Below are 27,843 nucleotides of genomic sequence, written 5' to 3'. Positions count from 1 at the left end.
GCTGAGGCCCACGCGAGCGCGGTCGCGTGGGGACCTACCCCTGCTGTTCTCCCCTCTCTTCAGGTCTGAACTGCCGCTGCGTCTGTGCTCCCTCTGGGCACCAAGACCAGACCCTCCTCTGGTCTAGTGCTTTCTGCCTGTCTCACCCACTGAGCGGTTCTCCGACCATCACCAACCCATTCCCTGGATGAGCAGAAGCCTCACACTGAGGGCCCAACCCCCTCTTACTTGCTCTGAGCAGGCCAGCTCTTAAGGAGGGGGTGATGGAAGGGCCGTCGGAGGTTGGGGATGAGTCCCTGGACTCCCAGGGTCATGCCACTGACTGGAGGTTTGCAGTGTGCAGCTTCCGGGATGCCTGGGATGAAGGGGAACCTGTTCCCCCCATGCAGGTTAAGGACCCCAATCCTCCGAGACCAACAACAGGGACAGCCCAGGGAGAAGGGCTACAGGGCAGCCCCCTGCCTGGGGAGCCTCAGTCACCCCCAGGACAGATGGCTGTAGATGGGTCAGGGGATGGCCAGGGTTGCACATTAGGGGGTTCCTCACTCCAGTTAGAGGGACCAAAGCCCTCTGGAGTGGAGAGCCTCCTGTGCCCAATGTCCTCCCACCTCAGGGAGGGCACACAGGGTGAGAGTGATAGCCAAGGGGGAGGCTTGGCAAGGGACCAAGTTCCAAGCAGATTAATGCCAGCCTGCCTGGGTCCTGAGGACTTGGACAGTGATCCTGTGGACCCTGAAGGCCCATTATCTCAGATGTCATCAGAGCTACTGGAGGCAGGTAAGGGAGGCAGGGCCAAGGAGGTCTTGGAAGGGAGGGAGGGTTCCTGAAGGTGTGGAGGGCTCTCACCCTACTCCAGCTGGAGCCCAGGTCCGAGGAGGGGGTCTCTGGGTGGGTGGCCCAATGCAGACCCAAGCCATTTTCCTTCCGAAGACCCCAGTGGATCTAGCCTCCCTAAGCCTGCTGATTATCTCCTGGCTCAAGACCTGGCCTGGGAGCTGCTGGCCAGTGGCATGGCTACTCTGCCAGGTAGTTGGGAAAGACTGGAGGCGGGGGCAGGGGAGTGACTTGATTGGGCAGGTGTTCACTGCCTTCTCCCCACAGGGACTCGGGATGTAGAAGGCCGGGCAGTGCTGCTTCTCTGTGCCCATAGCCCTGCCTGGCTTCACCCCAAGTGCAGTAACCATGAACTCATCCGTCTCCTGCTCTACCTGCGCCGCATCCCCAGGTTGGGGGAGGAAGTTTGAGGGGTGGAGCCGAGCTGGAGGATGGCAAGTTTGGGGAATTAGATACTGAACTGAAGCCTCTCCTTTAGGCCCGAAGTACAGGCCATGGGTCTGACCGTGCTGGTGGACGCCCAAGTTTGTTCCCCAAGTCCTTCTCTCTTCTGGGGGCTCAGCCAACTGCAGGTGAGTACAGGATTGTAGCTTCCGCTGCCTTCAGTCATTCCTTTTGTGTAGGATTGGGAACATGGTTGAACTCAAATGCCTTGCAGGAGGCAGCCCCAGGGTCAGTGTACCAGGTGCTGCTACTGGGAAAGATGCCAGAGGACGTGCCTTCCGGGCTGCAGGTACTGAGCCATTTTGGCCAGGGGTGGAGATGGGCTGTTTCTCCACTAGGCCTCTGTCACCACTTTCTTTTCTGGCAGCTGCAGCAGCTGCCTTCTCATCAGAGCCTCCTGAACCACGTCTCCACCTCCGGGTTGCCAACTTCAATGGGAGGAGGCCTGCCTTACTGCCACCAGGCCTGGCTGGGCTTCCGGATGGTCAGTGCAGTGCATGGGGCATAGGGTGGGTGGCAGGCAACCTGGCCAACAGAGGGGCCTCTTTGGGGTTGGCTTCAGCGGTGCAAAGCTGGCCCAGGATCCAGAATGCGTGGGACCAGCACTGCACTACTCTGGTTATGCCTGCCCCTGCTCACAGCGTCTGGAAGCCCTACTGCGGAGTTGCCAGGTGGTTTGTGCCCTGCTCCTGGGGGCCATCGAGAGCATGAAGGCTGTGCCCCGGCCCATGGAGCCTGGGGTGAGTGTTCCCTCGACACCTTTTTGTCTCCCTCATTTTCTCCCATGCCCACCTCCACTACCTGTTACCTTAAATCACAGGAAGTTGGTCGGCTGTTACGGCAGGCACGGGTCCTGATGCAGCACGTGCTAGACTCACCACGGCTAGCGTGGCTACAAGGCCAGGGAAGTTTGGAGCTGGCATGGCTGAAGCAAGAAGTCCCAGAGGTGACCCTGAGCCCAGACTACAGGTAGGTGCAAACTCAGGTCCCAGATCTTGCCCCAGCTCACCACATCCTATGCTGGCTCAGAACCAGCCAGGATTGTGGTCCCAGGACAGGGTGGAGTGGAGCAGGGTAACTAAGATCCCTAAGACCATGTACTCTGTACCAGGCCAGCAGTGGATGAGGTTGATGAACTCTATGGCCGCGTAGATGGACTGCTGCACCAACTGACCCTCCAGAGTAACCAGCGGGTACAGGCACTAGAGTTGGTCCAGACCCTGGAGGCCCAGCAGGGTGGACTGCATCAGGTGGGAAATCTGCCCAGATGGGCCTGCCCTCTCATCTCAAGCATGACCTCCACCCCACAGCAGCATTCCTTTCCCTGCTCGTCCCCCTCCAGATTGAAGTATGGCTGCAGCAGGTGGGCTGGCCAGCACTTGAGGAGCTAAGGGAGCCCTCCCTGGACATGCTGCTCCAGGCCCAAGGTCCTTTTCAGGACTTGGACCAGGTTGCCCAGGTGAGTTTGGTCACCTGTTTATTCCATAAGTATTAGGTCACTTTGCTGGGGACAGGGAGTGCAGGGTGGGTGAAAGCACATCTATTCTTTTTTCTCTTGGAATGTATAGTTAAGTAGAAAATATGAGTTGTAATCACAGGTTCAAAGTCATGTATGTGTTTGTAAACAGGCAGAAGCTCTGGAGAGAAGTAACGCAGGTGGTTCTACCTGAGTGTATTAATAAAGACCTCACCCAGAAGGGGCGTTGGGCTAGCTTTCTTGAGATAGGGAATTTTTTTAAAGATTTTATTTATTTGACAGAGAGAGAGCACAAGTAGGCAGAGAGGCAGGCAGATAGAGAGAGCGGGGGAGCAGGCTCCCTGCCAAGCAGCCCGACGTGGGGCTCGATCACAGGACCCCGAGACCATGACCCGAGCCAAAGGCAGAGGCTCAACCCTCTGAGCCACCCAGGCACCCCTTGAGATAAGGACTTTTGAACTGAAAGCTGAAAAATAGATCTGGGTTAATCAGGAGGGAGAGGGTTTGGGGTTAAGAGACATTCCAGGCTGAGGGAGCAAACAGCATGTGCAAAGATTCTGTGGCAGGAGGGAGCATGGGTTGCCTGAGAAACCATGAGCAGGACAGTGAGGTTGAATTGCAGTGCAGAAAAGGGAGAGAGAATGGAGAGAGATGAGATAAAATGAGGCTGGAGAAGTAGTGGCCAAGTTTCTGGGCCCTGTCACAGTGTAAAATCTAAGTGGGAAGGTCACATAACGAGATCCACGTTCTCAGATTATCATCTTAGTTTCTGGGTAGACAGTGATGTGAATGATGTCTGTGTAGAGTCCATAGATGCAGTCGCAGTGGCCCACCGGGAATGATGCTTTCCCTGGCCAGACGGTGACAGAGGAGATTGATTTGGGAAATTGTTGGGATTTGATGGTGGATACATAGTAAGAAGGAGAGGGGTATTGCAGGGGTGAATGTGTGCCATTCCCTGAGAGAGGGGCCGGGAGACAAGGACATTCTGGGGGAAGGAAATTCATCAGTGTAGTCTTGGTTGTGCTTTGGAGATGGCCATGAGGGAATTAGGCCCATGGGGATTGGCCTGGAACTCAGAGGAGAGAACAGGGTGTAGAGGGTCACTTGGTGGATGTGGGTGTGTGGATGACATTTGAAGTCGGTCACACAAGATTGCCTGAGGCGAGAGAGTGTGGACTGTGTTCAGAAGCATCAGTGTTTAATGGCCCAGGTGAGGGATGGGGAGCAGGAGGAGGAACCACCAGAGAAGGATGAGGAGAGTCAGGTGAGTGGAGAGTTGTCGGGGAGCTAGCAGAGAGAGGACTAGAGGCTGCTGAGCGTTGGTCAGATTAGGTTGCATTAGGTTGACAGGGTGAAAAAGCAATGATACCAAGGGTAACAACCTCTCTACGAAGTTTGGCTGTGGAGAGGGGCACAGAGACAGAGGGGAGTTGGGGGGTGGGCAAGGGAAGGTCTTCAGTCATAGGAGAGACTTCACAATGATATATACAGATGTCTGTGGAAAGGACTGCTTTGGGCTAGACCACCAGGCCCAGATCGCTGAGCCCAGTCTCTTGTCTCCAGGAGCAGGTCAGGCGAGGGGAGAAGTTTCTACAGCCCCTCGCTGGCTGGGAGGCTGCTGAGCTGGGCCCCGTTGGGGCCCGCTTTCTGGCCCTGCAAGCCCAGCTGACTGACTTCTCCAGGGCTTTGGCCCGGCAGCGGCAGCGACTGGCAGATGCAGAGAAGCTCTCCCATTTTTTCAAGCAGGTAGGTGGGGTGTCCTGACCTTGGCTCCAGGTGGTCAGTGAGAATGGAGGGGCGGCTGCCTAACCCCAGCACAGCCTGGGCTCTTTCAGGATTCTGCCTATTCTCTCTCCTTGTCTTCAGGTTGACCCCAAAATCCAACCACTGGGGGGATATGGCCTGAGTCATTATCCTGTGGGAATGGGGAGTGGGTTGAAGGGAAGTCTCGGTGGTCTTGGTGAGTTCCACCTTTACTGCCTCTCCGGGCTTGGTGTTACAGGCCTCGACCTGGGCTGAGGCAGGGCAGCAGGTGTTGGCAGAGCTGGAGCAGGAGCACCCTGGGGTCGTGCTGCAACGGCTGCAGTTGCATTGGACCAAGCACCCTGACTTGCCTCCTGCCCACTTCCGAAAAATGTGGGCTCTGGCCACAGGGTTGGGCTCTGAGAGCATCCGCCAGGAGTGCCGCTGGTCCTGGGCACGATGCCAGGACACCTGGCTGGCCCTGGACCAGAAGCTAGAGGCCGCACTGAAGCCACCACTGACCACGACCACGACCACAACGGGCAGCACGGCCAGCCTGTGTGTCAGACGCATCCCACCTGCATCTGCTACCCCTCCCCTGAGGAAGGCACATAGCCTTGATCAGAATTTGGGGCAGAGTCTCAGAGAGCCTGCCCACCACTGCCACCATGTGGCCACTGCGGCTACCTGCCACAGACCAGAGGCTGGAGGGGGTGCCCTGCCAGGGTCATCCCCTCCCATGCCTCTGCCAAGCAGCTCTGACCCCAGGAGCCCCAGCAGGTGCAGCCAGTGGGCAGGGCAGGGAGGGCAGTGGCAGGAGAGAGGTCTTGAATCCTGATTCCACCTATCTGGTAGGCTCCAGCTGGTGCTGGCGGAGATGGTGGCTACAGAGCGGGAGTACGTCCGTGCTCTTGACTACACCATGGAGAACTACTTCCCGGAGCTGGAGCGCCCCGATGTCCCCCAGGGCCTCCGTGGCCAGCGCGCCCACCTCTTTGGCAACCTGGAGAAGCTGCGGGACTTCCACTGTCATTTCTTCCTGCGTGAGCTGGAGGCCTGTACCCAGCACCCATCCCGAGTAGCCTATGCCTTCCTGCGCCATGTAAGCCTCCCACAGGCCACATGGCCCCTAGCCAATTCTGTCAAACTCAACAAAGAGCTCCTGGGTACATGGTTGGTTCCAGGCTCTGTGATGGGTACAGCTGTGAGCGAGACCAGCAGGGTCCCTGCCTCTCTGGATGCTCATATTTTAGTACAAGAGACATAAAATTAAAAAAGGGAATTCCGGATTATAGTTGGAGCTAGGAAGAAAATAATCAGGATAGATCGATGATTGTGAATTAGTGGTGGGGCAGGGGTGGGGCAGTTAGAGGCCTCTTTAAGGAACTGATGTTTAAGCTGGGGCCAGAGGGAAGGGCTAGAGTTGGCATGTTCCATCCAGAGGAAAGATCTAGTTTGAAGGAGAGACCAAAGTGGCCAAGTGTAGTGAGCAAGAGAAGGGGTAGTCTGAGATGAGGGGTCCCGGAGTGGTGTTCCCAGAGCATTGGGAGGAGCAAAGGCCCTGTGGGCAAGCGCCACTCTGCACAGTGCCTGTTCTTGCCTCATTCAAAGCCAGGCGGATTGGATCAGGGGAGGCTTCCCTGGGAGCTGTTTGTTGGCATTTTGGTCCTCTCAAGCTGAGGGCATCTGGCCCATGGGGGCCAGACTTTGGAAGCTGGCCCCCTTGCACCCAGGCTGAGCTGTGTGTCCTCACAGAGGGTGCAGTTTGGGATGTACGCGCTCTACAGCAAGAATAAACCTCGCTCCGATGCCCTGATGACCAGCTTTGGTCACACCTTCTTCAAGGTAGATGGGCCTGAGACTGGGATGTACAGGGAGTAGGGGTTGGAGGAAGCATCCCAAAGCCGCCTAATGGTCTTCCATGCACCCGGTAGGACAAGCAGCAAATGCTGGGGGACCACCTGGACCTGGCCTCCTACCTGCTGAAGCCCATCCAGCGCATGAGCAAGTATGCACTGCTGCTACAGGAGCTGGCACGGGCCTGCGGGGGCGCCGTGCAGGAGCTGAGTGCCCTGCGGGCCGCCCAGAGCCTCGTCCGCTTCCAGCTGCGACACGGCAATGACCTGCTGGCCATGGATGCCATTCAGGGCTGTGATGTGAGTCATGCCAGGCTGTGGTGGGCAGGTGCAGTGGGTGTGGAGGGGAGGGGGCGGCAGGGGCTGGGCACTCACTGGGCACCGTCTTAGCAGGTTAACCTCAAGGAACAGGGGCAGCTGGTGCGACAGGATGAGTTCACGGTGCGCACTGGGCGCCGTAAGTCCTTGCGCCGCGTTTTTCTCTTTGAGGAGCTGCTGCTCTTCAGCAAGCCTCGCAGAGGACCCACAGGCACGGACACATTTGCCTACAAGCGTTCCTTCAAGGTAGGCCCACCTGACCGCTCCCGTGCTCCCTGCCCCCACCTCCCCCAGTGCCTCACCAAGCCTCTCTCCTGACCTCGCAGATGGCAGACCTGGGCCTCACGGAGTGCTGTGGGGAGAGCAACCTACGGTTTGAGATCTGGTTCCGCCGTCGCAAGGCCAGGGACACCTTTGTGCTGCAGGCTGCCAGCTTGGCCACCAAGCAGGCTTGGACAGCTGACATTTCTCGTCTGCTCTGGAGGCAGGCCATCCACAACAAGGGTGTGTCCCTGCCCCCTACTTCAATATAAGGTCCCCTCTCTGGACAGCTTACAGTGTCCCACAGGGGCCCAGGCAGGGCCTTAGGGGCCTGGAAATGCTTGGGAGCAGGGAGGTCCAGCAGCAGCAGCCAGTGTAGGGGGAAGAACTTCCAAGTCAGGCAGTCCTGCTATCACTGTACCTGACTACAGGACACAGTATTAATCTCTCTGAGTATCAGAGGCCTTATATTTAAAAGGGCAGTTATGACACCTGTCCCCAGGATTGTTGGGAGGAGAGCATGGCACCAAGAAAGGCTCTGTGCACACGATAGCTAATCTGCAGGGTATGGATGTACAGGAAGGACTTACTCAAGGGAGTGGGTAGACAAAAGCCCAAGGGCAAGGCTGATGTCCAGAGAGAGGCCCCACCTATGCCCACTCTCCATCCAGAGGTGCGCATGGCTGAGATGGTGTCCATGGGTGTGGGGAGCAAGGCCTTCCGGGACATCGCCCCCAGCAAGGAAGCTATCAGCGACCGCACCGTCAATTATGTCCTGAAGTGCCGAGGTAGCGGGAAGGCTGGTGGGGGTGTGGGAGGAAGGCTGCATGGGAGGCAGCGTGGACCTTTGTCAGCCCTTGCCTGTGCTCCCTTCAGGACCCTGGCCCAGGTAGGCTCTGGCCGGTCCCAACCTGACCTTCTCTCTTACGCAGAAGTTCGCTCTCGAGCCTCTATTGCTGTGGCCCCATTTGACTGTGACAGCCCCTACCTGGGGGCCTTGAGTTCCCTTCCCGGAGACCCTGCCTCTTGCTCTGTACTGGGGTCCCTCAACCTGCACCTGTACAGAGACCCGGCTCTTCTGGGACTCCGGTGGCCCCTGTATTCTGCCAGCTTTCCAGAGGAAGCAGCACCGGAGGCCGAAGTGGAGCTGGGCAGTCAGCTGTCTTTGAGTAGGTCTGGGTTTAGCCAGAAGCAGGATGGTATTGTTTAGGGTCTGGCCCTCCCTTGCTGACAGCTAACTTTCCTCCTCCCTAGCTCCTGAGGACTCAGAGGTCTCATCCCAGTGCCCATCAGCCAGTGGATCCAGTGGGTCTGACAGCAGCTGTGTGTCAGGGCAGGCCCTGGGCAGGGGTCTTGAGGACTTGTCCTGTGTGAGTACCGTTTTGTCCTGTATCTACCAGCCCCAGCCCAGGCCTATGGCTGCCTTTCCTTTAGGTGGGTGGGTGGGCCAGGGCCATACCCCAGACATCCCCGCTGGACCCTGAGTTGAGGAAACAGGCAGTCATGCCTAGCTTGTCAACCACAGGTCTGAGCCCGGGCTGGAAGGCGGGCAGTGGATCCAGCAGCTTTTGCCCAAGAAACATCACCTCTCTCAGGATCTGCTGTGACCAGAGTATGGTTGCCACCTGGGCCACCTCCAGCCCACATGCACTGCCCTATTGACTACTCTTTCTGATGTCTGTGCCCACTGGCAGACTGGCAAGGACCTCTCCAAGGGAGCCTGGCCACAAGCCTGAGTGACTACCCTGATTCTGAGCTACTGGCCCCATGTCCCTTTTTTTCTGTTCCTTCTGCAGTTCCCACCCCAGTTATGAGTTAGGATTAGGCTAGAGCAGAGTGTGGGTGTTTCCCTGTTCTAGGCTGGTGGGGCACCAAGTGGCTCTGGGCAGCGACTGGACTGCCCCCACCCTCAGGAGGAACATAGGTGGGTTCCCAGCAGTTGCTTCCCAACTCCTAATCTCAAAGCCAATCTTCTCAAACTTGGGGGCAAGCCCACAGCTACTGTGCCCTTAACCCTTGACTGCCTGGCTGCCCACGCCCAGCTCTTCTTTCCTGGGTCGGTTTGGTTATAATGACTCCACATCTTTTGAATAACTTTCAGTTAGAGTGTTATCTAAAATTATTTCACTGGTTGTTAGATCTTTGGTGTCTCAGAGAGTCCAGACCCTTGACTTGTAAATTTCTCTTTATTTATAATAAAAATAGACTGATACACCCTCAGATGGGGACACACATTCTTAAAATGAGCCTTGGCAGGTGGAGGTATGTGAGGGCATCATTTCTGGTCACGCTAGCCCTCTTGTAAGTACTTGCCCAGGATAGAATAAGAGACAGATCTAGACAGGCCCCTCTGGATGAGCAGGTCCATGCAGCGACCGTATTTCCTGGCGAAAGGCAGTGTGAGCTAGAAGGAAAGGCTCGTTTTATCCCCTACTTCTTGGCTGGTTGTCTACCCTAGCTCTGTGGGTGTGTGTGGGGAGGGTCCTCCCATCTGGGAGCAGGGGTAGGGATAGGGCAAGGCCTGTTAGTGGGGACCTTTGATGCTCTCGGGCTCAGTTCTGCCCAAAGGCCTCTCACAAGGCTCTGGCTTGGAGTGGCTACCAGAATAACCAGAGGGTCAAAAATGTATGTTTCGGGCCACTGGTTTTCCATTTTCTAGCTGTAGATGCTGACTTCACCATTCTAATCAATAGACCAGCCAGAGGCCTAGTAGTAACTGGGAACCAGTGTGTTTAGGGTGAAAAGTATTATAATAATGTACTTGACTGCAGAAATAACAAATTAAGGAGAAATAAGCTGAATCTTTTTCACCTACAATGTTAAAAACTTAAAACTCTAAAATTATTTTAAGGAATAAAGAAACAAAAACAAAAAAACCTGGGTCAAACCTGGGTCATTCCTTTGACCTTATTGAACATTTTTTTGGTGAAGAATGCTTTTAAAAGCAGCTTATACATGAAAGGAATGTACGAAAATGAGGATATAGTGAAGTAGGTAAAACTGGTATCACCCATCAAAAAGGTCTGACTCCTAATAGTTTCTCTGGCTTTAGCACCCCAAAAACTTGGGTTCATGTGATGTGCTTCCCAAGTATGGGCAGGGGTGTTAGTAATGAAGGCAAAATTGGTACCATTGGAGGAAATCTACAAAAACCAGTGGCCCGCATACTGCTTTTTGATCACTCTGGACTGGTTAATTTCAGCCACTGTTTCTCCCTCCTTGGGACCAGGGACCAGAGGTTAGCTGCCTGCCATGCCTTCTGGGCACTGCTGGCTTGACCCTCATGCAGCAAGACAGTGTCCATTTGAGGTATCCACACGGTCAGCATTCCCAGTGGGGTACAGGTGGCCCTCACCTCCACCCAGCTGTACAGGCGTTCCTGGGTGTGCCGGTCATCCTTGAAGCCGGTGATGGCCAGCAAATCCACCACAAACTGCTTGGGGCTGATGTGCAGGGTCTGCCAGAAGAGCCCCTGGTCAGGCAGGGCTGGAAGCAGCTGCCTGACACACATTTGCTCCCTGCCTTTCAGAGTGGGATGCAGAACAGGGCTTCCCTCGGTCTGTAGGAGCTACAGGGATCAGGGGCCACTGTCATGCCAAACTCCTCTTGGTCAAGGCTTGGTTCAGATGACACTGCCCTGTCTTCCTGTTTGTGTGCTTCTTGCCCCCCTTGTGCCCCTAACCTATTCCCCCGACTTGCTTCCCTTTGCCTGGCACCACTTACTGTGGGGAAAGGGGGACAGACAGATGGAGAAGAAACAAGGTCTGGGGCCTGGCAAACATACCCACAGCCGATTGGTCAGGGAGACCACCTTGGCTGTCATGGCTTTGGGGTCCTTTTGCCTGATGGAATCCAGGATGATGTCAGTCAGGAAGCGGTGACATTTTTGTGCATAAAACATCTCTTCCCAGGACAGAGAGAAACTCAGGAAAGTCACCTCTGTGGAGGAGAGAGTGGATATGGCCACACTTGCCTGCGGCTAAGGCCTTAGAGCCTGCTTAGAGGAAGGGGAGAAGCTTAGGGCTCCTGAGGGAGAATTTTCCTAAAGTACCCTGGGTAGGGGCTCAGGCATCTCCGCAAGGAAGCACAGGGCCAGGTATGGCTTCAGTCTCTCACCTCTGGGCTGAGGGCTGGCTGTGGTTGGTGTATGCCTGAGGTTGTCCATCTGTGTGGTGTAGATGATGCTGTCCTCAAAGAACATGCAGGAGCCATCGCTGCCCACCACAGGGGGATGGGTCACTTTGAGGATGATCCCTGCATTATCCACCTCACTGGCCTCAAGCAGAGGCTGCTCAGGGCCAGGGCTTTCTGTGAAAACAACATGGGATGGGGGTCCTCCTTAAGCCACTTTGGAGACCAAGCAGGGAAGGGTTCTCTGGTGTCAGACCAGCACAGTCAGTCACCCCAGCCTTCTAGCAGCTTCTGCCTCCAGCTTCTCAGAAGTAGCATCTTCTGCTGGCAGGGGCCTGTCCTGGGCTTCCTCTCTCCACTGTTGTAGAAGCATTACAAGCCCAACCCTACATTTCAGATCTCCAAGGAACTCTCCAAATTCCTCTTGAACTAAGGCTAGTATTAACTAGAGTTGATAATACTCCACCTGGGGGACTGGAAATTGTTGGAAAACTGTAAAATGAGAGGAGCTTTTTGGGTGAGCTTTTGATACATGTCCACTCCGAAGAGTATGTTTGACAGACCAACTCAGGCCTCACAGGCAGGGCCCAAGGAGGTGCCTCCAAGGAGGGCACTAAGCCTTTAAAAGGGAAGGCAACAGAATACTGTAGAAAGACTTTGAGGGAGCAGAGGAAACAGCCCAACATGGCAGTTCTCAGCATACTCCCTTGGGTTGTCTCCACACTGCTCCACCACACATAACATGCCTCTCTTCAGCTCCTTCTCCTGTCCATTCTGCCTCAGTCATCATCCACCCTCCTGCAGTCACACAAGCCAGAAACCTGGCCTCTCTCTTGCTGGATCCTTCCCTACTTCCTCCCCCAACTGCCTAGACTGTTTGATCTAGAACGACCTTACGCTTCTAACACTCCTGCTTCTGTTTGCTACATTTCCTCTACTCCTGGAGCAAACTCTCTGAATGCACACGTGACTGCTTGCTCCCTTGTTTAAAATTCTTCAGTGGCTGCCCACACCCCATAGAATCAGAATAAAGTACAAGGTCCTGAACTTGGCCCACAAGACCTGTCCCGATTAATTACGTCTTCAGCCCTATTTCCAGTCACTTCCCTACATGAAACCTGGCCTCCAGAGCTAGACCAAAGACCTGTGTTTCCACAAGCACCCAAGACTTCTTCCTTCCCCTGCTCACTCCCCAACCCCCAGCCTTCTTTGTGCTCCTCTTATTTCACAGACACCCTCTTCCCATATGCTTCTTGCAGGCTCTTAGCCCCACAAGGCATGCCAGTGTGCTGGTCATCTCTGCTGCTTGGCAGAGCTGGTGTCCGTGAATAGAGTGTTCTAGTCCCCCTTTGTCACTAATTCACTCTGTGATCTTGGCCAAGGTTTGCCCTCTCTGTTGTTAAGTGAGACTTAAGTCAATGATGGGACAGGACTCACCTTTCTCTCTCGGCTTCTGCTTGCCCCAGTCCTTTAGCGTAACAGCTCTTTTCACAGGGAAGTACGGCTTAAAGGTTGGCTCTGGCCCCTTGTCTTTGGCTCCAGCTCCAGCCCCTGCCAGTGGGCCCAGGTCCTTCTCTGAGCCTGTGGAGTGGCCTTTCCAGGAAGCTGAGGTGCTGGGCTGGGAAGGAACCTCACTTCCCGAAGGGAGCTGCAGGGTAGCCTCCTCCATGGAGCTGCTCCGGGGGACTGGCAGTGGCTGGAATTCCCACTGTTTGCAATTGACCATGTCCCATTCCCTCACCAGGGAAATGAGTTTTTGCATGGGGGTGACAGGAGGGTCTTTGGTTTCAGATTTCTGTGTGAGGTTGACTGTGGTGGATTTCTTCTTGGGAGGACTCTCAGTGTGGGCCCCCCAGTATCTGGGGTTGGCACATAGGCCAGGACAGTGGGAGTATGTGCTAGGATTGCCCGCCCTCTTGGCACCTCGGCACAGGGACACCTGGATGGCCCGGGAGTACTGCTCAGACTCCTCCGTCTGGCTGGATTTGGCCAGGGTCCCCTTGGCCTTGTTCCATGGAATCCTGTCATTGCAGTCTTGGAAGTCCACGGGCATGCAGGCCGTGGTCTGGGAAAGGAGGATACAGCAGTTCTGGGAATGTTGTGCTTCCACATTGAAGCTTCACCTGAGAATAATAATCTGAGCCTCCAAGACCTCACTTGCTCACCCAGATCAATCCTACCCTCCACATAGGCCAGCCATTTGATCTTTGCTCAGCCTGAGTGGGGGTGGTACCAGCCCAGGGGTCTCTCATATTCCAAAGGGACATACCATCAGCATCCTAGGCCACAAGTGGCCAACACTTCCCTGTGTTTCCTTCAATGTTCGGACATAGTTACCATGTGGGCCATAGTTACCATAGTTACCATAGTCCATGTGGGCCCTGCTCTTTAATTCTGCCATGCCCCTCAGTAGTGAGCCTACCCCTGAACCCTGTGATAGCACTCTCAGGACAACAACAAACCAAAGAAAGCCAGGGCTTACTTCCTTGGCATCTCTACTGAACTCCACCAGTGATCCTGGCCCTTCCGTCACCACATGCAGCCTCCTGATGGGAAAAGCTTCTTCATTTTCAGATTCTTTCTCCTGGGTCCATGACCTGCAGACTCCAAGAGGGAGTCAGTGAGCAGAAGCTTCTACTAATTCATCGACCAGTTTGGTCAGTTCTTCCCTTTGGCTAGTTAACTCTAACCAGTGGTGGAGAAGGGTTCTTAAAAGGTTTCACTTAGGTCATTAGCCAATCCTGGGCCTCCTCCACCCCCTTCGCCCCCAGGAGAACGGGGAGGTGGGACCGAGGACAGGAATCTTAAGAGGACTATAAAGGTCCAAACTGTAGAACATGGTGTCTAGATCAAAGTTTCCTTACTTGTATGCCTCACATTGGGCAAGAGCTTCTGAGAGGGATGGGATGTGGTATTCCTCTACCTCCTGGCAGAATAGGGGCCACTCCCTGCAGATGACAAGATGTTGTCAACCTGGGCAGCTGCAGTGGGAGTGTGGTTGGAGGCATAGCCTTCAGAGCTGCTACCTTGAACAGCAGTTTACATACATATTGTAAATAATACAACCTCTTTCCTGAAGGCTACAAACTCAAGATTTTTTCATTGCAGAAGGAAGGGGTTTCATCACGATTTCCTTCCATTTGTCACTTACTTGAATTCAGATGGCAAAAACAGTTTTCCAAGTCTCAGGAAGTTGAGAACGTGTCGGAACATTTGGCCATCCCCGTGGACCAGCAGGGTCTGCCCGTAAGTGATCCAGCACACTCTTTGCTGGTTAGATAGAAGTTCTGGATACTGCAAGGGGTTGTATGCCAGGCTCTGTTAGTCTGTTAGTTAAAGGGCTGGGTCTTTAGTAAGAGGCAGGTCAGTCTTCTCTTACTTCATTTTCTCAACCATTCTAGAACAGATGCTTTGGGATTTCCATCTCCCTGTCTTGTTGGCCACAGAGAGCCATAGTGGGGAGCAGAGCATCCAGGGACAAGAACATCCCTGCTTCAAGTTTTGCTGGCTTCTAGACTAGACCACCCTCTCAAGGCATTCGTAACCCCAACCTGTGTCTTCCTTGGTCTGGACCCCTCAGACTGGTCTCTTCCTAACTCAAACTCTTGAGGGCCTTCCTAGTGTGCTGCTCATACAGTAAGAGCACTTTGGGCCATGGAGCAGGGGGAAGGTCTTATTCTAAGCAGGGGCTAGGGGCTATATGAGGGTCAGGTGACAAGCTTCTACAGCTGCTCAGCCACAGAAGCCAAAAGGGAAGGAGGGCAGCCTGGGGCCAGCATACCTTCAGCAAGGTCTGCAGGGTGGTTGCATACCAGTGGCTTCCAACATAAACTTTGATGATCTGTTGGGGGGAATACACAGTAATTTCTGCCGTCCACTCCTCATCTGAAGAAACCAGTGAAAAGACACATGTCACATGACCAGAAGAGAAATCAGTGGGGCATTTTGGTTAATAATGCAGGTTAAGACTCAATATCTTCATTAGTCATGTTGTGTTGCCTCCTCTGAGAAGCAGCAGGTATCCCTGAAACCAACCTTCTCTCAGGCTTTCCCTGCAGCTCACCAGCTCACTTTCCTGGGTGGTGAGATGGGTTTGGAATGGCAGCTTGGAGGGTCAGCTGGTAACTCAGGGTAGGAAGGGAGAACCCTCAAAAATCTCAATCCCAGGGATACTGATGCTCTTCCCCAACCCACCTCTCTCACGAAAGCTGGACTGATGTTCCTGTCCACCTACACTGCCAACTGCCTCTGGTTTCTGGCTGGTGTGTCCTGGGTGTAACTCTTCATGTGGTGAGGAGTCCCTCTGTATGTTCGTGCTTATGGTTTGGCAAATGTCACATTGCCAGCTCTCATCAAATCACTGTCACTGCTAAAGAGACCAAGCCTCTAGGCCTGTCTGGAGAACGGGGCTTTATTTTGAGAAGATGAACCCATGACCCTTTTCCTGGGGGAGGTTAGACTTAGGCTTTGTTCTGATGTTTGGGAACCAGTTTCCAATGAGCTTTGTTAAGGATTAAAGGGCATATACCTAGGTTATACAATCAAAAGGTAAGAGGTATATCATTAGATTGTGAACTCCATGATGATAAGGACTGGGTCCATTTTGCTCACTTCTATACTCCAAGTGTCTACTTCTTTCCTGGTATATGGTAGGTGCTCAATAAATTTGATTATTGCTGAATGATAGAAATACAGTGGAAACTTGATCTAACAACTTGTTGTTAATAGGTTGTTTATTAGAGATTATAGGGCATCTGGTGAAAACAACATTCGTTTTGGACTCAGGTTCAAACTCTAGCTCAATCACTATCCTACTGTGTACTTTGAGTAAGTCACCTCCCCGAGCCTCTGCTTCTCTGTTAAATGGACCCAGAAATCTCTGGGACGTCCCTCCCTGGATGGCTGTGAGGATCAAATGAGCACAGCATGTCAGCTCTCAGAGCCAGAGCAGTCATACTCTTGGAGACCCATGCAGCCCCATACTGGGGTCAGGCCCAGTGTATACTACTCAAGACTACTCATGGGCTTGAGGTGAGAAGGGGTACCTTAATATGAAAGTTTCCCTCTAGGAAAACCTACAAATGTTGGCTTTCCTCTCCTCTTCCATCTATAGTTCCTGGGTCTGGCCAGCTTTGACTTTCCTTTATGATGCCCAAGCCCTCCTTTGATGCTAAATTCAAATAAAGAAGATTTCTCATTTACTGAGCACATCCACAGGTGTCAGAGTCCTCGGCTCCAGATGAGTCTTCAGGGCCACTTTCATTGGCTCATAGGTGATGTCCCTCTTGTCCAGGAAGGCACAGAGCTCGTACACCTCAGAAATAGTTTCAGTCAGGGGCAGCCGACAAGTCCCCAGCCAGTTCCTGCCGAGAAGAAAGGCCTGTTAAAGAGAACCTCAGCACCACACCCCAAGGGAGTCTAGCCTGCCAGCTTTTCACTCTAGAATGCCTTGCCCCTACCACTGCCTCAGATCTGTGGCCACTACATCATATTCCTTCTTTAACCAGAAATATGGTGATGTCTTGTGGGAGACTGAACTTGGACACACAAGGCTCACCATGTTGGAGCTGAGTCTGACCTACTTTAGCAAAGCCCTCTAAATCAACTAACTGTAAGCTTCTAGGCTATGTCTAAGGTTCCAGAAGCCAGGCCAGGACCCAGCCACTCCCATCCTACCCCCATAAGTATCTGCCCATGTCATACCCCCATAAGTATCCCTAAGACCTGCCATGGTCTTAGGAGATTACTGATACCCTGTGTGCCTAGGAAAGAGGCTGGGGGTCTGAACATCAACCCCCTGTCTCCAAAGGCACTTGTCTTTGCCCTCTGTGACATCAGGGATGGGACATCTCTGAGAGAGATGGATGGTGTGGGCCACAAAGGCCCAAAACGCCAAGGACTGGCTGACCTTCCTAGGAGCTCAGGAAAACCCACTTCTATGTTTAGTTGTGGCATCCATGTTTTGTGACCCTAAGAGAACTGCTCCACTCTGAACATCAGTTTGCCTTTCTATAAAACAGGATTAGAATCCATGCTCCGGCTCTAATGGGGACATTCAAGAGCTCATTCCCCAAACCAAAGGCTAGGTATTGGCTCTTTCAGAAAGCCTGTCTGGCTTTGCTTCTGGAGCTCACCCCCAGTTCTGGCCTTTCTGTGTCTCCACCAAGCCTCCCAAAGGTTGAGGGGCACGGGGAGGACCTTCGTAGAAAGGTCTGCATGGCGGGGGAATTATCTAGCACCCTGAGGGTTGTGACTGTGGCCTGGTCACCTCAGACCTAGAACAGGGCTAGAAACAGCAATGGATTGCAGAAAACAGAAGTATGAAACTGTCTGAAGCCTTTGAACCCTGGGAACCCTTCTACTTAGCACCAGGCCTCTCCTTTAAGGCCTAGGTTTAGTGGTGGTGGTGGGTGTGGCTAAAATGATGGGTTTGCCCCCAAGGACATGACTTCCCTCTGGCTCATAGCCAGGGCCCCAGTTTGGTTCCTGAGGAAAGGCAAAGACCAGCCTGAGTGGAACCAAGCTGCTCTCTGAGGAGGGCCTTACTTGACATGCTGAAAGAGGACCCCGTTCCCCGTGATGTACAGTCTACTGCCGTCCAGCGTGCTCTCGATGCGGAGCTGTCCCAGTGCGGAGTCTGGGTACTTGACAAGCAGACCCAGCGCCATCATGTACAACGGCTTCACAGGCTCCTGGCCTGCTGCACGGCCCCCCTTCCCAGGGCTTGGGGGAGGACAAGAGGTCCGGGAACAGCCACCTGTGCCGGTGAGAATGCGGTGACTCCTAGACCCCTCATGGTCATATCTCTATTAGAAGCTTTGGGTCTTGCTTCCTACTGCTGCCTTGAATTAATACCAAAGAAGCTTAGAGGGAGCTTATTTCCTTGCACAGCCAAATCCGGATCCTCTCAAAATCAGTATAATTTTGTGAATACTTAGTTGGGTTTAGAGGTCAAAGTTATTTGTTGGGAGGTAGCGGTTGGGGGGGATTAGTTTGCTGTATCATTAACACTTGATTTTCAGAAATTTCTGTAGAGCAGCTGTTTGGCCCCAGCCTCTTCAGGAATCTCCTTTAGTTCCAAGCTCTGCTCTGACCATCTGTGGGGAAGGATTGGCAACCATAGCACAGAACCTGCCGTGCATCACAGCCCCTATCACTCCTGGGCAGGATTTTCCCTGAAGACATACCATGTGGTGTTAGTTTCAGACTGGGTATGGGGTTGCAGGCTCATGGGCAGGCCCTTGCTCTACTGCAGTGGGCCCAGTGCACAATCTGTAGGATCCTATCCCAGTGGCAACAGTGGGCCAGCAGGCAAGCTGCTGGGTGATTTTCATGGATCATTTCCAACCCTCTGAGCAGCCCTCCAGGAGGGGTCGTGCCATCCTTGTATCACAGATGAGGAAGCGATCCTGAGAGGCTAATGAAGTAACTTGCCCCAAACCACAAAGCTAGGTGGGGCAGAGCTGGGATTTGAGGGTAGCTTGGCCCCTCTCCAAGGCTACCGGAGCTGTTTCCTTTAGTTATGTGCTTAATAAAAGGTGAAAACTATGCTTTGTCTTTGAGGGCTGCTGCATGGTTTACAGAGCCTGACTGCAAACATGCTTTCCTCCAACTTCTCATGGCTCTGGGGGAGCAAGCATCCTACAGCCCATCTCTCACTGGCCCACATCCTCTGAGAAACAGGAGACCCTGAAGGAGGGATTTGACCTCCCCCCCTTGAGAGGACTGTAAGACCCTAGAACAGGCTCCTGAGACTTGTTGCAGGATGCTACTACTTGCAGATCGGGTAGAACTCCCATTTTGCCTGGGGGTGAGGCTGGGAGAGCTGAGACTAAGCACAGGGAAAGACCTTATTCCCATGAGTAAATGTCTGGTGATGCACAGGCCAGATTCCACGTGTGCAAGACAGTTCTCTACACTCTCAGCACGCCAGCTGAGGCCACACCGGGGTAGCTGGCTCCCTGCAACATGCACAGTAGCTTCCATAGACGTACGGGATTTGGGAGATGGGACCATGAAAGGCAAATAAAACACGCGAGGAAGAAACTAGAACGAGGCAGGCTGGGAGCATGGAAGCCTGCTTTGGACCTGGGTCAGGAAGTGTCAGAAGCAGGCAGACAGGCACAGCAGCCAGAGGTGGTGAAGGAGGGAAACAAGGGAATCTGGGGGTGGGTGGGATAACTGAAGCACTAGTGGAGAAAGTGCCCGAGAGTCTCCCATGCCCTCCAGCTCTGCCTGAAGGAGGAAGGACAGCAGTGGCCGTTAGGTGCTTCAAGTTCCCAGGTGCTCACTACTTCCACAAGCAGGGCACACCCACCGTACCCCCAGGAAGCTTGCGCTTGGGCCCAACCTCCCTCCCTGGGACATTCGGGCCTGGTTTCCCCACCCAGGCTGGGCTGAGCCAAAGCCCAAAGTGGTTGTGGGTGGGAGGGGAGACGTTTGATCTTGGCTTTTCCAGCTCAAGCCTGGATTGCCCCAGAATGTCAAGGGGAGGGCAAGGTCCCCCTGGTGACATACCCATGTTCATCCGGTATAACCTTACAGCCTCAGTGAGCTCGGGGATTTCCAGAATCTCTACTTCTGCTTCTAACACATCTGTGTTAGAGAAATTATCTGGTAGTAAAATCTTCTGTGAGCGTAGAAAATTCACTTGAAAAGCAAAGGGAAACAAAATGGTTAAGGAGGTTATTTCTGATTCAGCTGTAGGTCCGGGTTTTGGCGGGTTTATGGTTCTGCAACATATCCTAGGCTCTCCTTGTTCTGAAACAAATTCTAAACATACCTGGTTAGATTAGCTTCAAGTCTGTGGTTTCAAGGTGAAGGACCTCAAATTACATTGTTTTCCTGTGTTTGAGTCCATAGGTGTGGCCTCCCTTGGTCTGGCCTGGGGCTTTCAGGCCAGGACTTCCTGGTGAACTTACTGGCCTTGAGACTTACCCTGTGAGTCTTGACCCAAGAGCAGGTCATTCCAAGAGAGGCAGTTGTCTTGCCGCTTACAGAGGAAGGACCCAACTGAGCTGGGCTGGCAGGTGGCACTTGCAGTTTGTCCCTGCCTGGATTGCAGTGTGGGAGGCAGAGATGGAGTCAACGCTAACATCCTGTGTGAATCAACTTGCAGACTCAGAAGCACATCAAGACAACTTTCGAGGTGACTATAAGGAATGGCTGGGGTTCCAGGCATTTGGGCCCCAGTACCATTTGGGTGTTTCCTATCCTATTCATTTAGGTGGCAACAGCATCTTGGAATCAAAGAGCTCACTCAGTTCACACCCTGACCAGTGTGTGTCCCGGGGTGGTGGGGGGAAGGAGGTTCTCTCTGTCCAGGGTTGAAGATCTCCCTCCTTAGGCCACTAGCTCGAGCAGACAATTTTACAATGATTTTGAGGAACCCTTCACCATATGCCCTCCTTCTCTTTTGTTCTGGATTTAGTGGATATAAGAGCAGGTAGGGACCATTCTTTGAAACAAAGGAATAGGAAGAGGAAACCGTATTTCCTCATTTTATGGAGAGAGGAACTCGGGCCGGGAACCCACCCAGGTAGACACATAAAGGCAAGCTGGAGAGTAGCTGACTTTTGAGCCCAGCTCAGGGCCTTGCCCTTCACACCAGCTCCTGTGGCCCCTGATCACTGCAGGCACCCACCCCCCGCCGTGCTCCTTTACATCCAGGCCATCCCCAAATGAACAGAATAGCCCTGAGGTTTGTGGGAGTCTAACGCTGGGAATCTGCTTGCCTTCCAGAAGCCTCTGTCATGCCTCCACCACCTCAGCCCAAGGAAGCTCCTGAGGCTCTAAGCACCAAGCTGAGCCTCCATGGGAGGGATGGGGTTGGGTGGATAGGCTCTATCAGCCCCCCTCCCCCAGAATAGAGCAATCACCAATGAAGCGGAACTCGCTGCACTCGCACTCGATTAAGGCCACAGTCTCGGCCAGCCACAGCAGATTGTCTTCAGTCACCAGGCTTGGGTACTTGGCCACGAGGTCTAGGGGCAGAAAACAGTAATGCACTTCCTCTTCTGTGTCTAACAATGGTGTGTCCATGAGTCCCAAAGGTGCCTTATCATGTAGGCCTGGAAAAGAATGTTTAGAGTGGCATCACCACCTGTCGGAGGCCAGGGTTCTCACTTTTCCCAGGGTCCTGGAGAAAGCTGGGGAGATCACCCCAGAGATGGTCCCTGCCAGGTGCCTCCTTTCCCCATCCCCCTCTCTCCAGATGAAACCCTAACACCAAATGCAGAAGTATGGTGGGAAGAAGGACACGGAAATCTAGTTTATCTACAAAGAAAGGCAGTAGGACATGTTGTAGCAGTTTGGCTTATAGACTCAAAGTCATTAAATTCATACTTGTTACCTATCTGGTTTTTTCTTTTTCTTTTTTTTTTAAAGGTTATATTTATTTATTTGACAGAGAGATAGAGAGAGAGTGCACAAGGAGGCAGAGCAGCAGGCACATGAGCAGGGAGCCTGATGTGGGGCTTGAGCCCAGGACCTTGGGATCATGACCTGAGCTAAAGGCAGCCGCTTAACCAACTGAGCCACCCAGGCGCCCCCCATCTGGTTTTTTCTAATTGATCAAACCAACCATTGTTACCCACAGACACAAAACAGATGCTTTTGACTCTCTTGGAAGCTCGAAACTCATCAATAATCATGAATGGCTGTATTGGTGTCTCAGGCCAATCTATACTGCAAGTCACCCATCACTCTTCTCGTGTGGTAGTTAGAGGTGACTTGAACGGTTGGTGGAGTTCTCGGACTACTAGGAGGGGGCAGAATACACTCCAGCCTTGCCCAAATGAAGCCAGTATGCAGAGGAATGAATGTGGAAAAGGATGTTTAGTTGCAGTGGGTAAGCACCCTTGGAGAGGGCATGTGCAGGGTACAAGATCAAAGAAGATGATGGAGTGGTAGAGAGATCATCCAGAACTACTTCAGCAATCAGACTGCTCTCTGGAGGAAGCTACTCTGTTAGGGCGAGGAGAAGGAAAGCTGGCGTGGGCGACAGGAACAGTCAGCCAGTGCGTATACCTGTGAAGGCGGGGCTTTTTATAGGAAATTCTGAGGGTTTGCTGATACACTTCCATGTTCGCCAGTAGTTTAAAGATGCTCTCTCAGCAACAGGTATGTCCGCAGGCCGTACACGCAGGTGGTGTTTCCCTTCCTTCAGATTATCTAGAGTCTGTGAGATACAGAAAATTACTGCCTTGAAAATTCTAAGTTGCATAATTATCAGTTCTAGGGCAAAATACCAGGAAAAATAGCATGTGACTCACTTTGGCAAAGTGTTTTGAAATAAATTTAGTCTATCACACAAAAATATAAAAATTTAGTCTACAAAATGATATGCTGATTTTCAAAATTTCAATGACCATCTTCTGATTTTTGAAACAATCCTTTTGGGTTATAATTTTATGCTGATTAATAGAAATTTATCTTACATAGAGCTAAAGAGTAATTTATATTTAATCATTAAAAATTGGAGATTTTCTACCATTTCCCCTCAACAATTTGTATAATTGCTGTGATCTGCTTATCGTTTGTGTTCATCCTAATCCTGGAACGTGAGCTTAGCAGGGAATTGGACATGGCAGTGGGTACCACAGTTTTCAGAGCACCTTCGTATACATTTGCTCATCTACCCTGACACAACTCTGTGAGACAGATGTGGTAAATGTCTGCATTCCCATTTTACTGATGAAGCAATTGAGGGTAAAGGATTTGTGACTTGCTCAAGCAGTCTTCCACGTCCGGAGCTTCTCCACTTGAAGGAGCAGGTGACCAGGGTCGGGTACCTAAGCTGGAGCACACTAGGTAGGCAGGGCTGAAGCTCAAAGCAGAAGGTGGGCTGGTGCTGCCCATCACTCAAGGACCCATTCTCCCCTGAAAGTCCTGTATAAGGGGCAGACTATCATAACAGCAATCCCATTTTTCCTGTCCCTACTCTAGAGGAAAATAGTATTTTCCCAAGAAATTTCTGGAGATAGCTAGAAAAGTAGTTTTTTAAAAAGATTTTATTTATTTATTTGACAGAGAGAGAGAGGGAACACAAGCAGAGGGAGTGAAAGAGGGAGAAGCAGGCGCCTCACTGAGTAGGCAGCCCCACGTGGGGCTCGATCCCAGGACCCTGAGATCATGACCTGAGCTGAAGGCAGATGCCTAACGGCTGAGCCACCCGGGCGCCCCGAAAAGTAGTTTTTGAAAGGCATCACATGACAACTTTTTCTTTCCTCTAAGAGCCTCAAAATCAACAAAACACCTTAGACTCAGTACCTGCTTCTAAGCTGAACTACACAGGTGAGGCTCTTGTGAAGCTGTTCATAGGAAGCCCAAGCTTTGAAAGTGCCCTCTGGTGGCCATGGCTATACACTGCACCCACATAATCGCTCAGCGTCTGTAAAAGGATGGGACTAGAAATGGGAGAATCTTCCTCACTTTGGGTGACTGGTGGATTTGTGGAAGGACTCTAAAAGATCAGGGTCATGGGGAGTGCGTTCTGGGAGCACCGAGTAATGGGAGGGAGGAACAGGGTGTGTGTGAAACACCAGAAGAGAGTCCGTCATTCATTTATTTGAGAAATGCTTGTGTATCACTAGGACCACAGATACCGTGCCTAGACTCAAGGAACTCTCAGCTTAGAGGAAAGCTGAGAAAAGATGAGAAAACCAACAATTTACATGTACGGAGATTAAAAGCCGGCATCGTTTTTGAAGTTTAAGGAGCTCCAGGAACCCCAGAATTTCTTTGCACAGTGTTGGAAGGAAATGTAAGCTTTCTTCTTCCTCTTTGCTCAGCATTGCACACGACTTTAGCTTTTATGTCAAGCTCTCAGCTACCCTGAGGAGGGAAATTGGTGAAAGATGGGTTTCTGTATGAGGGAGTTAGTCAGCCTTGGGCAAAGAGAAATAAAAACGAGGTGCTAGGAAGGTAACAGAGAAACTGGAACGGTTTCTGCATCAGTGGGTGAGCAGGATTACTGAATTAAAATGAGATGATAATGATGATGATGGTAATAATAATAATAATAAATTATTATAATGTGGCAGTATTTATAAGTGGAATAAAGAAAACAGTGACTGCACAGGAAGGACAGGACAGGTGGGAGGATGATAGGTAGAGATATATACTCAGGCCACCTGCCCCTGTGCCTTGATTGTAGCCTTAAGGTGTATGAAGGTTGGGCGCCTGGGTGGCTCAGTCAGTTAAGTGTCTGCCTTCAGTTTGGATCATAATCTTGGGGTCCTGGGATCAAGCACCATGTTGGACTCTCTGCTCAGCAGGGAGTTGGCTTCTTGACTCTCCCTCTGACCTCTCCCAATCTCTCTCTCAAATAAATAAATAAAATCTTAAGAAAAAAGTTTTTCAGGTTGAGGGAGTGAGGGAGATGAATCTAGAGCAGTAAACAAGAGCCAGAGAATGAAGAGCTCTGTAAGCTGGCCTGAGGAGTTTGATATCTCCCCTGGTTAAGCGAAGGATTTCAAGCAGGGACTATGACTTGACTGATAGTCACACCAGTCAGCCAGCAAGCCCTAAGACTCCATGCCCTGCTCTCTGTTCCACCTTCTCCCTTCTTTCCCCTCCCCTAGTCCTGGTCCTTTCATGCCCAGGTCCTCTCCATACAATGATCTTTCAAACATGCAAATGAGTCCAATCCACTTTCTATCTTAAAAAACTTAAGTGCTCCCCACTACTTATGGGACATCCAAATTCTCCTTGGCATTGAATGCAAGGTCCTTCACAATCAATAGAGGCAGCAGGTTTTACACAAAAAGCACAAGGGCCTTGAACTCAGACAGACTGGGCTTTGAATCTTGGTCACTTGAGAGCTGACATTTATTGCCCAGGCACTTTTTTTTTTTTAAGATTTTATTTTTAAGTAATCTCTACACACAACATGGGGCTCGAACTCACAACCTCAGGAATAAAAGTTGCACATTCTACTGACTGAGCCATCCAGACACTGCATCCAGGCATTTTAAAACTGAATCCTCCTAATGTCCCACCTCCCCCACATACCAAGTAGGCTTTGCTATTATCACTCCCTTTTAGCAATGGGAAACAAGGCCCAAGAAGGGAACAAGTACTCAGTGCCCCCCAAATAAGTGGAGATGCTAGGAATGGAACCCAGAATTCCAGATCCATGCTCTTCACCATTGCTCTTAACAAGTTGCCTCCCATCTGTCACTTAACCTCTAGAAGCCTCGGACTCCTCACAGGCAAACTGGAGATAGGAAAATCTGGAAGTAAGGATTAAAGGAAGTAATATAAATGTTAACTTCCTTCCTCTTAGTGGTCAGATCCCAAACTACCTTTCCAGCTTCATCTCCTACCATTCTTTCTGTCTGCATCCCATCATCAGTGACTCTAAACTCTGTAAAACTCCAAAGACACTGTAATGCCTCCTCAACTTTGTATATGCAATTTCCTCTTCCCAGAACACTTCTCTCCTCCCTTCTCTGTCCGAAAAGCCTGGAGCCTCCCCTAGCTAGAATTGGTCATTCTCTTTTGTTCCCACAGACCCCTCCAAACTTCTCTTTCTGGGTTCCTAGCTTGGTTTCACCCTGTCCTTTCAGGCTTTGCAGGGGAACAGCTGGCTTGATGCATCCCCAGCTTCTAGTCTAGAACCTAAGGTGTAGTAAATGCTCAGAATTGATGTGTTAAATGAAAGAATACGAGTAAATGGAGAGAGAGAAAACTGAGTCCTCTGGAAAGAAGAGCAAAATGAAACACGAGGGAGCCCAAAATGAGCTGGCCGAGGAGGAGACTGCATTCACAAAAAACTGAGAAAGATGCCGAGGAAAAGCCAACACAGGATTACAGTGGGCAGGGCCCAGAGAGTTCAGAGGGTAGGGAATGCAGTGATTCCAACTTGGGACCTAGAGTCCAGAGGGAAGATCTAGGGGGGAGAGGGACAAGGATACGAAGAAGGAGAGGGAGACAGGATGACAAGACAAAAGATCTTGACTTGGGTCTGATTGGTGATGGATCAGAAGGTGTCACGTGAGGGCACCTGGGTGGCTCAGTGGGTTAAGCCTCTGTCTTCAGCTCAGGTCATAATCTCAGGGTCCTGGGATGGAGCCTTGCATCAGGCTCTCTGCTCAGCGGGGAGCCTGCTCCCCACCCCCACCTTTGCCTGCTTTCTGCCTACTTGTGATCTCTGTCTGTCAAATAAATAAATAAAAATCTTAAAAAAAAAAAAAGATCTCGGGTGAAGTAGAAAGAAAATAGAGTAAAACTAGGGAGAACCTACAAGAGACAGCAGACCATCTGAAACCCATGCTAAGCTGACTGCATCAGAAGAACTTGAACCTGCCATTTATTTCACTTGCAGATTCAAATCCTGAAATTGCGTCCCAGTGGAAGAAACAACAGTGCCCTTGAACAACTCTAAATTGGCCATTGTGGAAAGGATGTGTTGCAGGAGGAAAATCCCTGCCTGGGAAAACAGCCCGTAGGATGGGCCTGGACTCCCTTTTTGGAGGTGCTGTTTGATATCCAGGTATACCCTTTGGGTTGGTGGGTAGGACAGTCTAACCAGCTTGAGAGATATACTAGCTGAGAGGAGAATGATCTATTTTGTAGAAATGAAATCTCCATTTCTTGCTACTTCTACAAATGTTAAGTGTGAGCCGTACCATTCTCTCCAAGAAAGGTGTGTTTTGTTTTGCTTTGTTTTAAGATTTTATCTATTTATTTGTTAGAGAGAGAGAGAGAGCACAAGCAGGGGGAACAGTGGGCAGAGGGAGAAGCAGGCTCCCGCTGAGCAAGGAGCCCGACTGGGACTCGATACCAGGATACTGGGATCACAACCCAAGCTGAAGACAGATGCTTAACTGAATGAGCCACCCAGGCATCCCCAAGAAAGAAGGTATGTTTGACAAATCTTAAAAACGAAAAACATACAAATCCCAAAAGATCACAATTCCTGCCAGTCAAGTCATGCTGCATGCACTGGGCCCAGAAACCTTAATTAGGTTGTTTTCTAAAACTCTCTCAGTCAATCCTTGCTCTGACTTCTAGAAACACAAATCCTTCTACTCATGGGAAGACATTTAGGGGCTATATGAATCGAAAGAACACATTCCCTAACTCCCTCACTTTGCTTTATTGTTCTCAATAACACCTACTTACTTATTTACCATCTGTTAGTCTCTCCTAGTAGATAAAACCTCCAAAACCATGAGGATCTTCTTGCCTGTTCTGTTCTCTGCTGTATTTACAGCAGCCACAATAGTTTGTGGGAACTCAAGTCATTGTTTTTTAAAAGATTTTATTTATTTATTTGACAGAGATCACAAGTAGGCAGAGAGGCAGGCAGAGAGAGAGGAGGAAGCAGGCTCCCTGCTGAGCAGAGAGCCCGATGTGGGGCTCAATCCCAGGACCCTGGGACCATGACCTTAGCTGAAGGCAGAGGCTTTAACCCACTGAGCCACCCAGGCACCCCTCAATTCATTTTTTTAAACGATTTTATTATTTATTTAATAGAGAGAGCGAGGGAGCAAGCACGAGTCGGGGGGAGAGGCAGAAGCAGACTCCCTGCTGAGCTGGGAGCCCAATGTGGGACTTGATCCCAGGACTCTGAGATCATGACCTGAGCTGTAGACAGATGCTCAACCGACTGAGCCACCCAGGCATGCCTCAATACATTTTCATAGAATGAAAGAGGTAATGAATCAGTGAAGAGAATTTCAGAGAGCCTAGCTTCCAGCTGTCCTTTGGCTTCATTGACTAAAGTTGCCACAGAGTATATGGCGGCTCTCTATGGAGTTCAATTCCACT

The 27,843-nt window shown here is 51.5% G+C and overlaps 2 protein-coding genes across 3 annotated transcripts in view; one reads left to right on the top strand and one right to left on the bottom strand.

Annotated features, from left to right (window-relative positions):
* Positions 1-242: 242 nt before the first annotated feature.
* On the top strand, positions 243-26,455 carry PLEKHG4 (pleckstrin homology and RhoGEF domain containing G4; the record flags this gene model as incomplete). 2 transcript variants are annotated; one of them, XM_080829034.1, is made up of 21 exons in its annotated part: positions 243-777; positions 931-1,026; positions 1,102-1,225; positions 1,313-1,406; positions 1,493-1,567; positions 1,646-1,762; positions 1,920-2,018; positions 2,099-2,247; positions 2,390-2,528; positions 2,621-2,737; positions 4,322-4,504; positions 4,761-5,281; positions 5,357-5,603; positions 6,257-6,346; positions 6,436-6,657; positions 6,751-6,921; positions 7,002-7,179; positions 7,608-7,724; positions 7,869-8,105; positions 8,191-8,306; positions 26,396-26,455. In XM_080829034.1, the coding sequence occupies 21 exons, from the start codon at positions 264-266 to the stop codon at positions 26,453-26,455; spliced, it is 3,666 nt and encodes a 1,221-aa protein (XP_080685160.1). The 2 variants fall into 2 exon arrangements, with proteins under 2 accessions (XP_080685160.1, XP_080685159.1); XM_080829033.1 differs by lacking the exon at positions 26,396-26,455 and adding an exon at positions 8,462-9,155 and having other exon boundaries at positions 264-777.
* The window catches only part of KCTD19 (potassium channel tetramerization domain containing 19), a gene marked incomplete at both ends in the record, with an annotated part of 29,867 nt that continues 11,250 nt past the window's right edge, over positions 9,227-27,843 (bottom strand). Inside the window, 14 exon segments of the mRNA XM_080829035.1 lie at positions 9,227-9,340; positions 10,292-10,393; positions 10,721-10,875; positions 11,053-11,244; positions 12,505-13,132; positions 13,550-13,664; positions 13,932-14,015; positions 14,219-14,361; positions 14,849-14,952; positions 16,270-16,430; positions 17,614-17,824; positions 19,585-19,716; positions 20,946-21,137; positions 22,096-22,246. Coding sequence (XP_080685161.1) covers positions 9,227-9,340; positions 10,292-10,393; positions 10,721-10,875; positions 11,053-11,244; positions 12,505-13,132; positions 13,550-13,664; positions 13,932-14,015; positions 14,219-14,361; positions 14,849-14,952; positions 16,270-16,430; positions 17,614-17,824; positions 19,585-19,716; positions 20,946-21,137; positions 22,096-22,246 — 2,484 coding nt within the window.

Source organism: Martes martes (genome assembly GCF_963455335.1).
Source record: "Martes martes genome assembly, chromosome: 17".
In the NCBI taxonomy this organism is placed as follows: Eukaryota; Metazoa; Chordata; class Mammalia; order Carnivora; family Mustelidae; genus Martes; species Martes martes.
The sequence above is the reverse complement of the archived record's forward strand: the minus strand, read 5'-3'. Positions and strand labels throughout refer to the sequence as shown.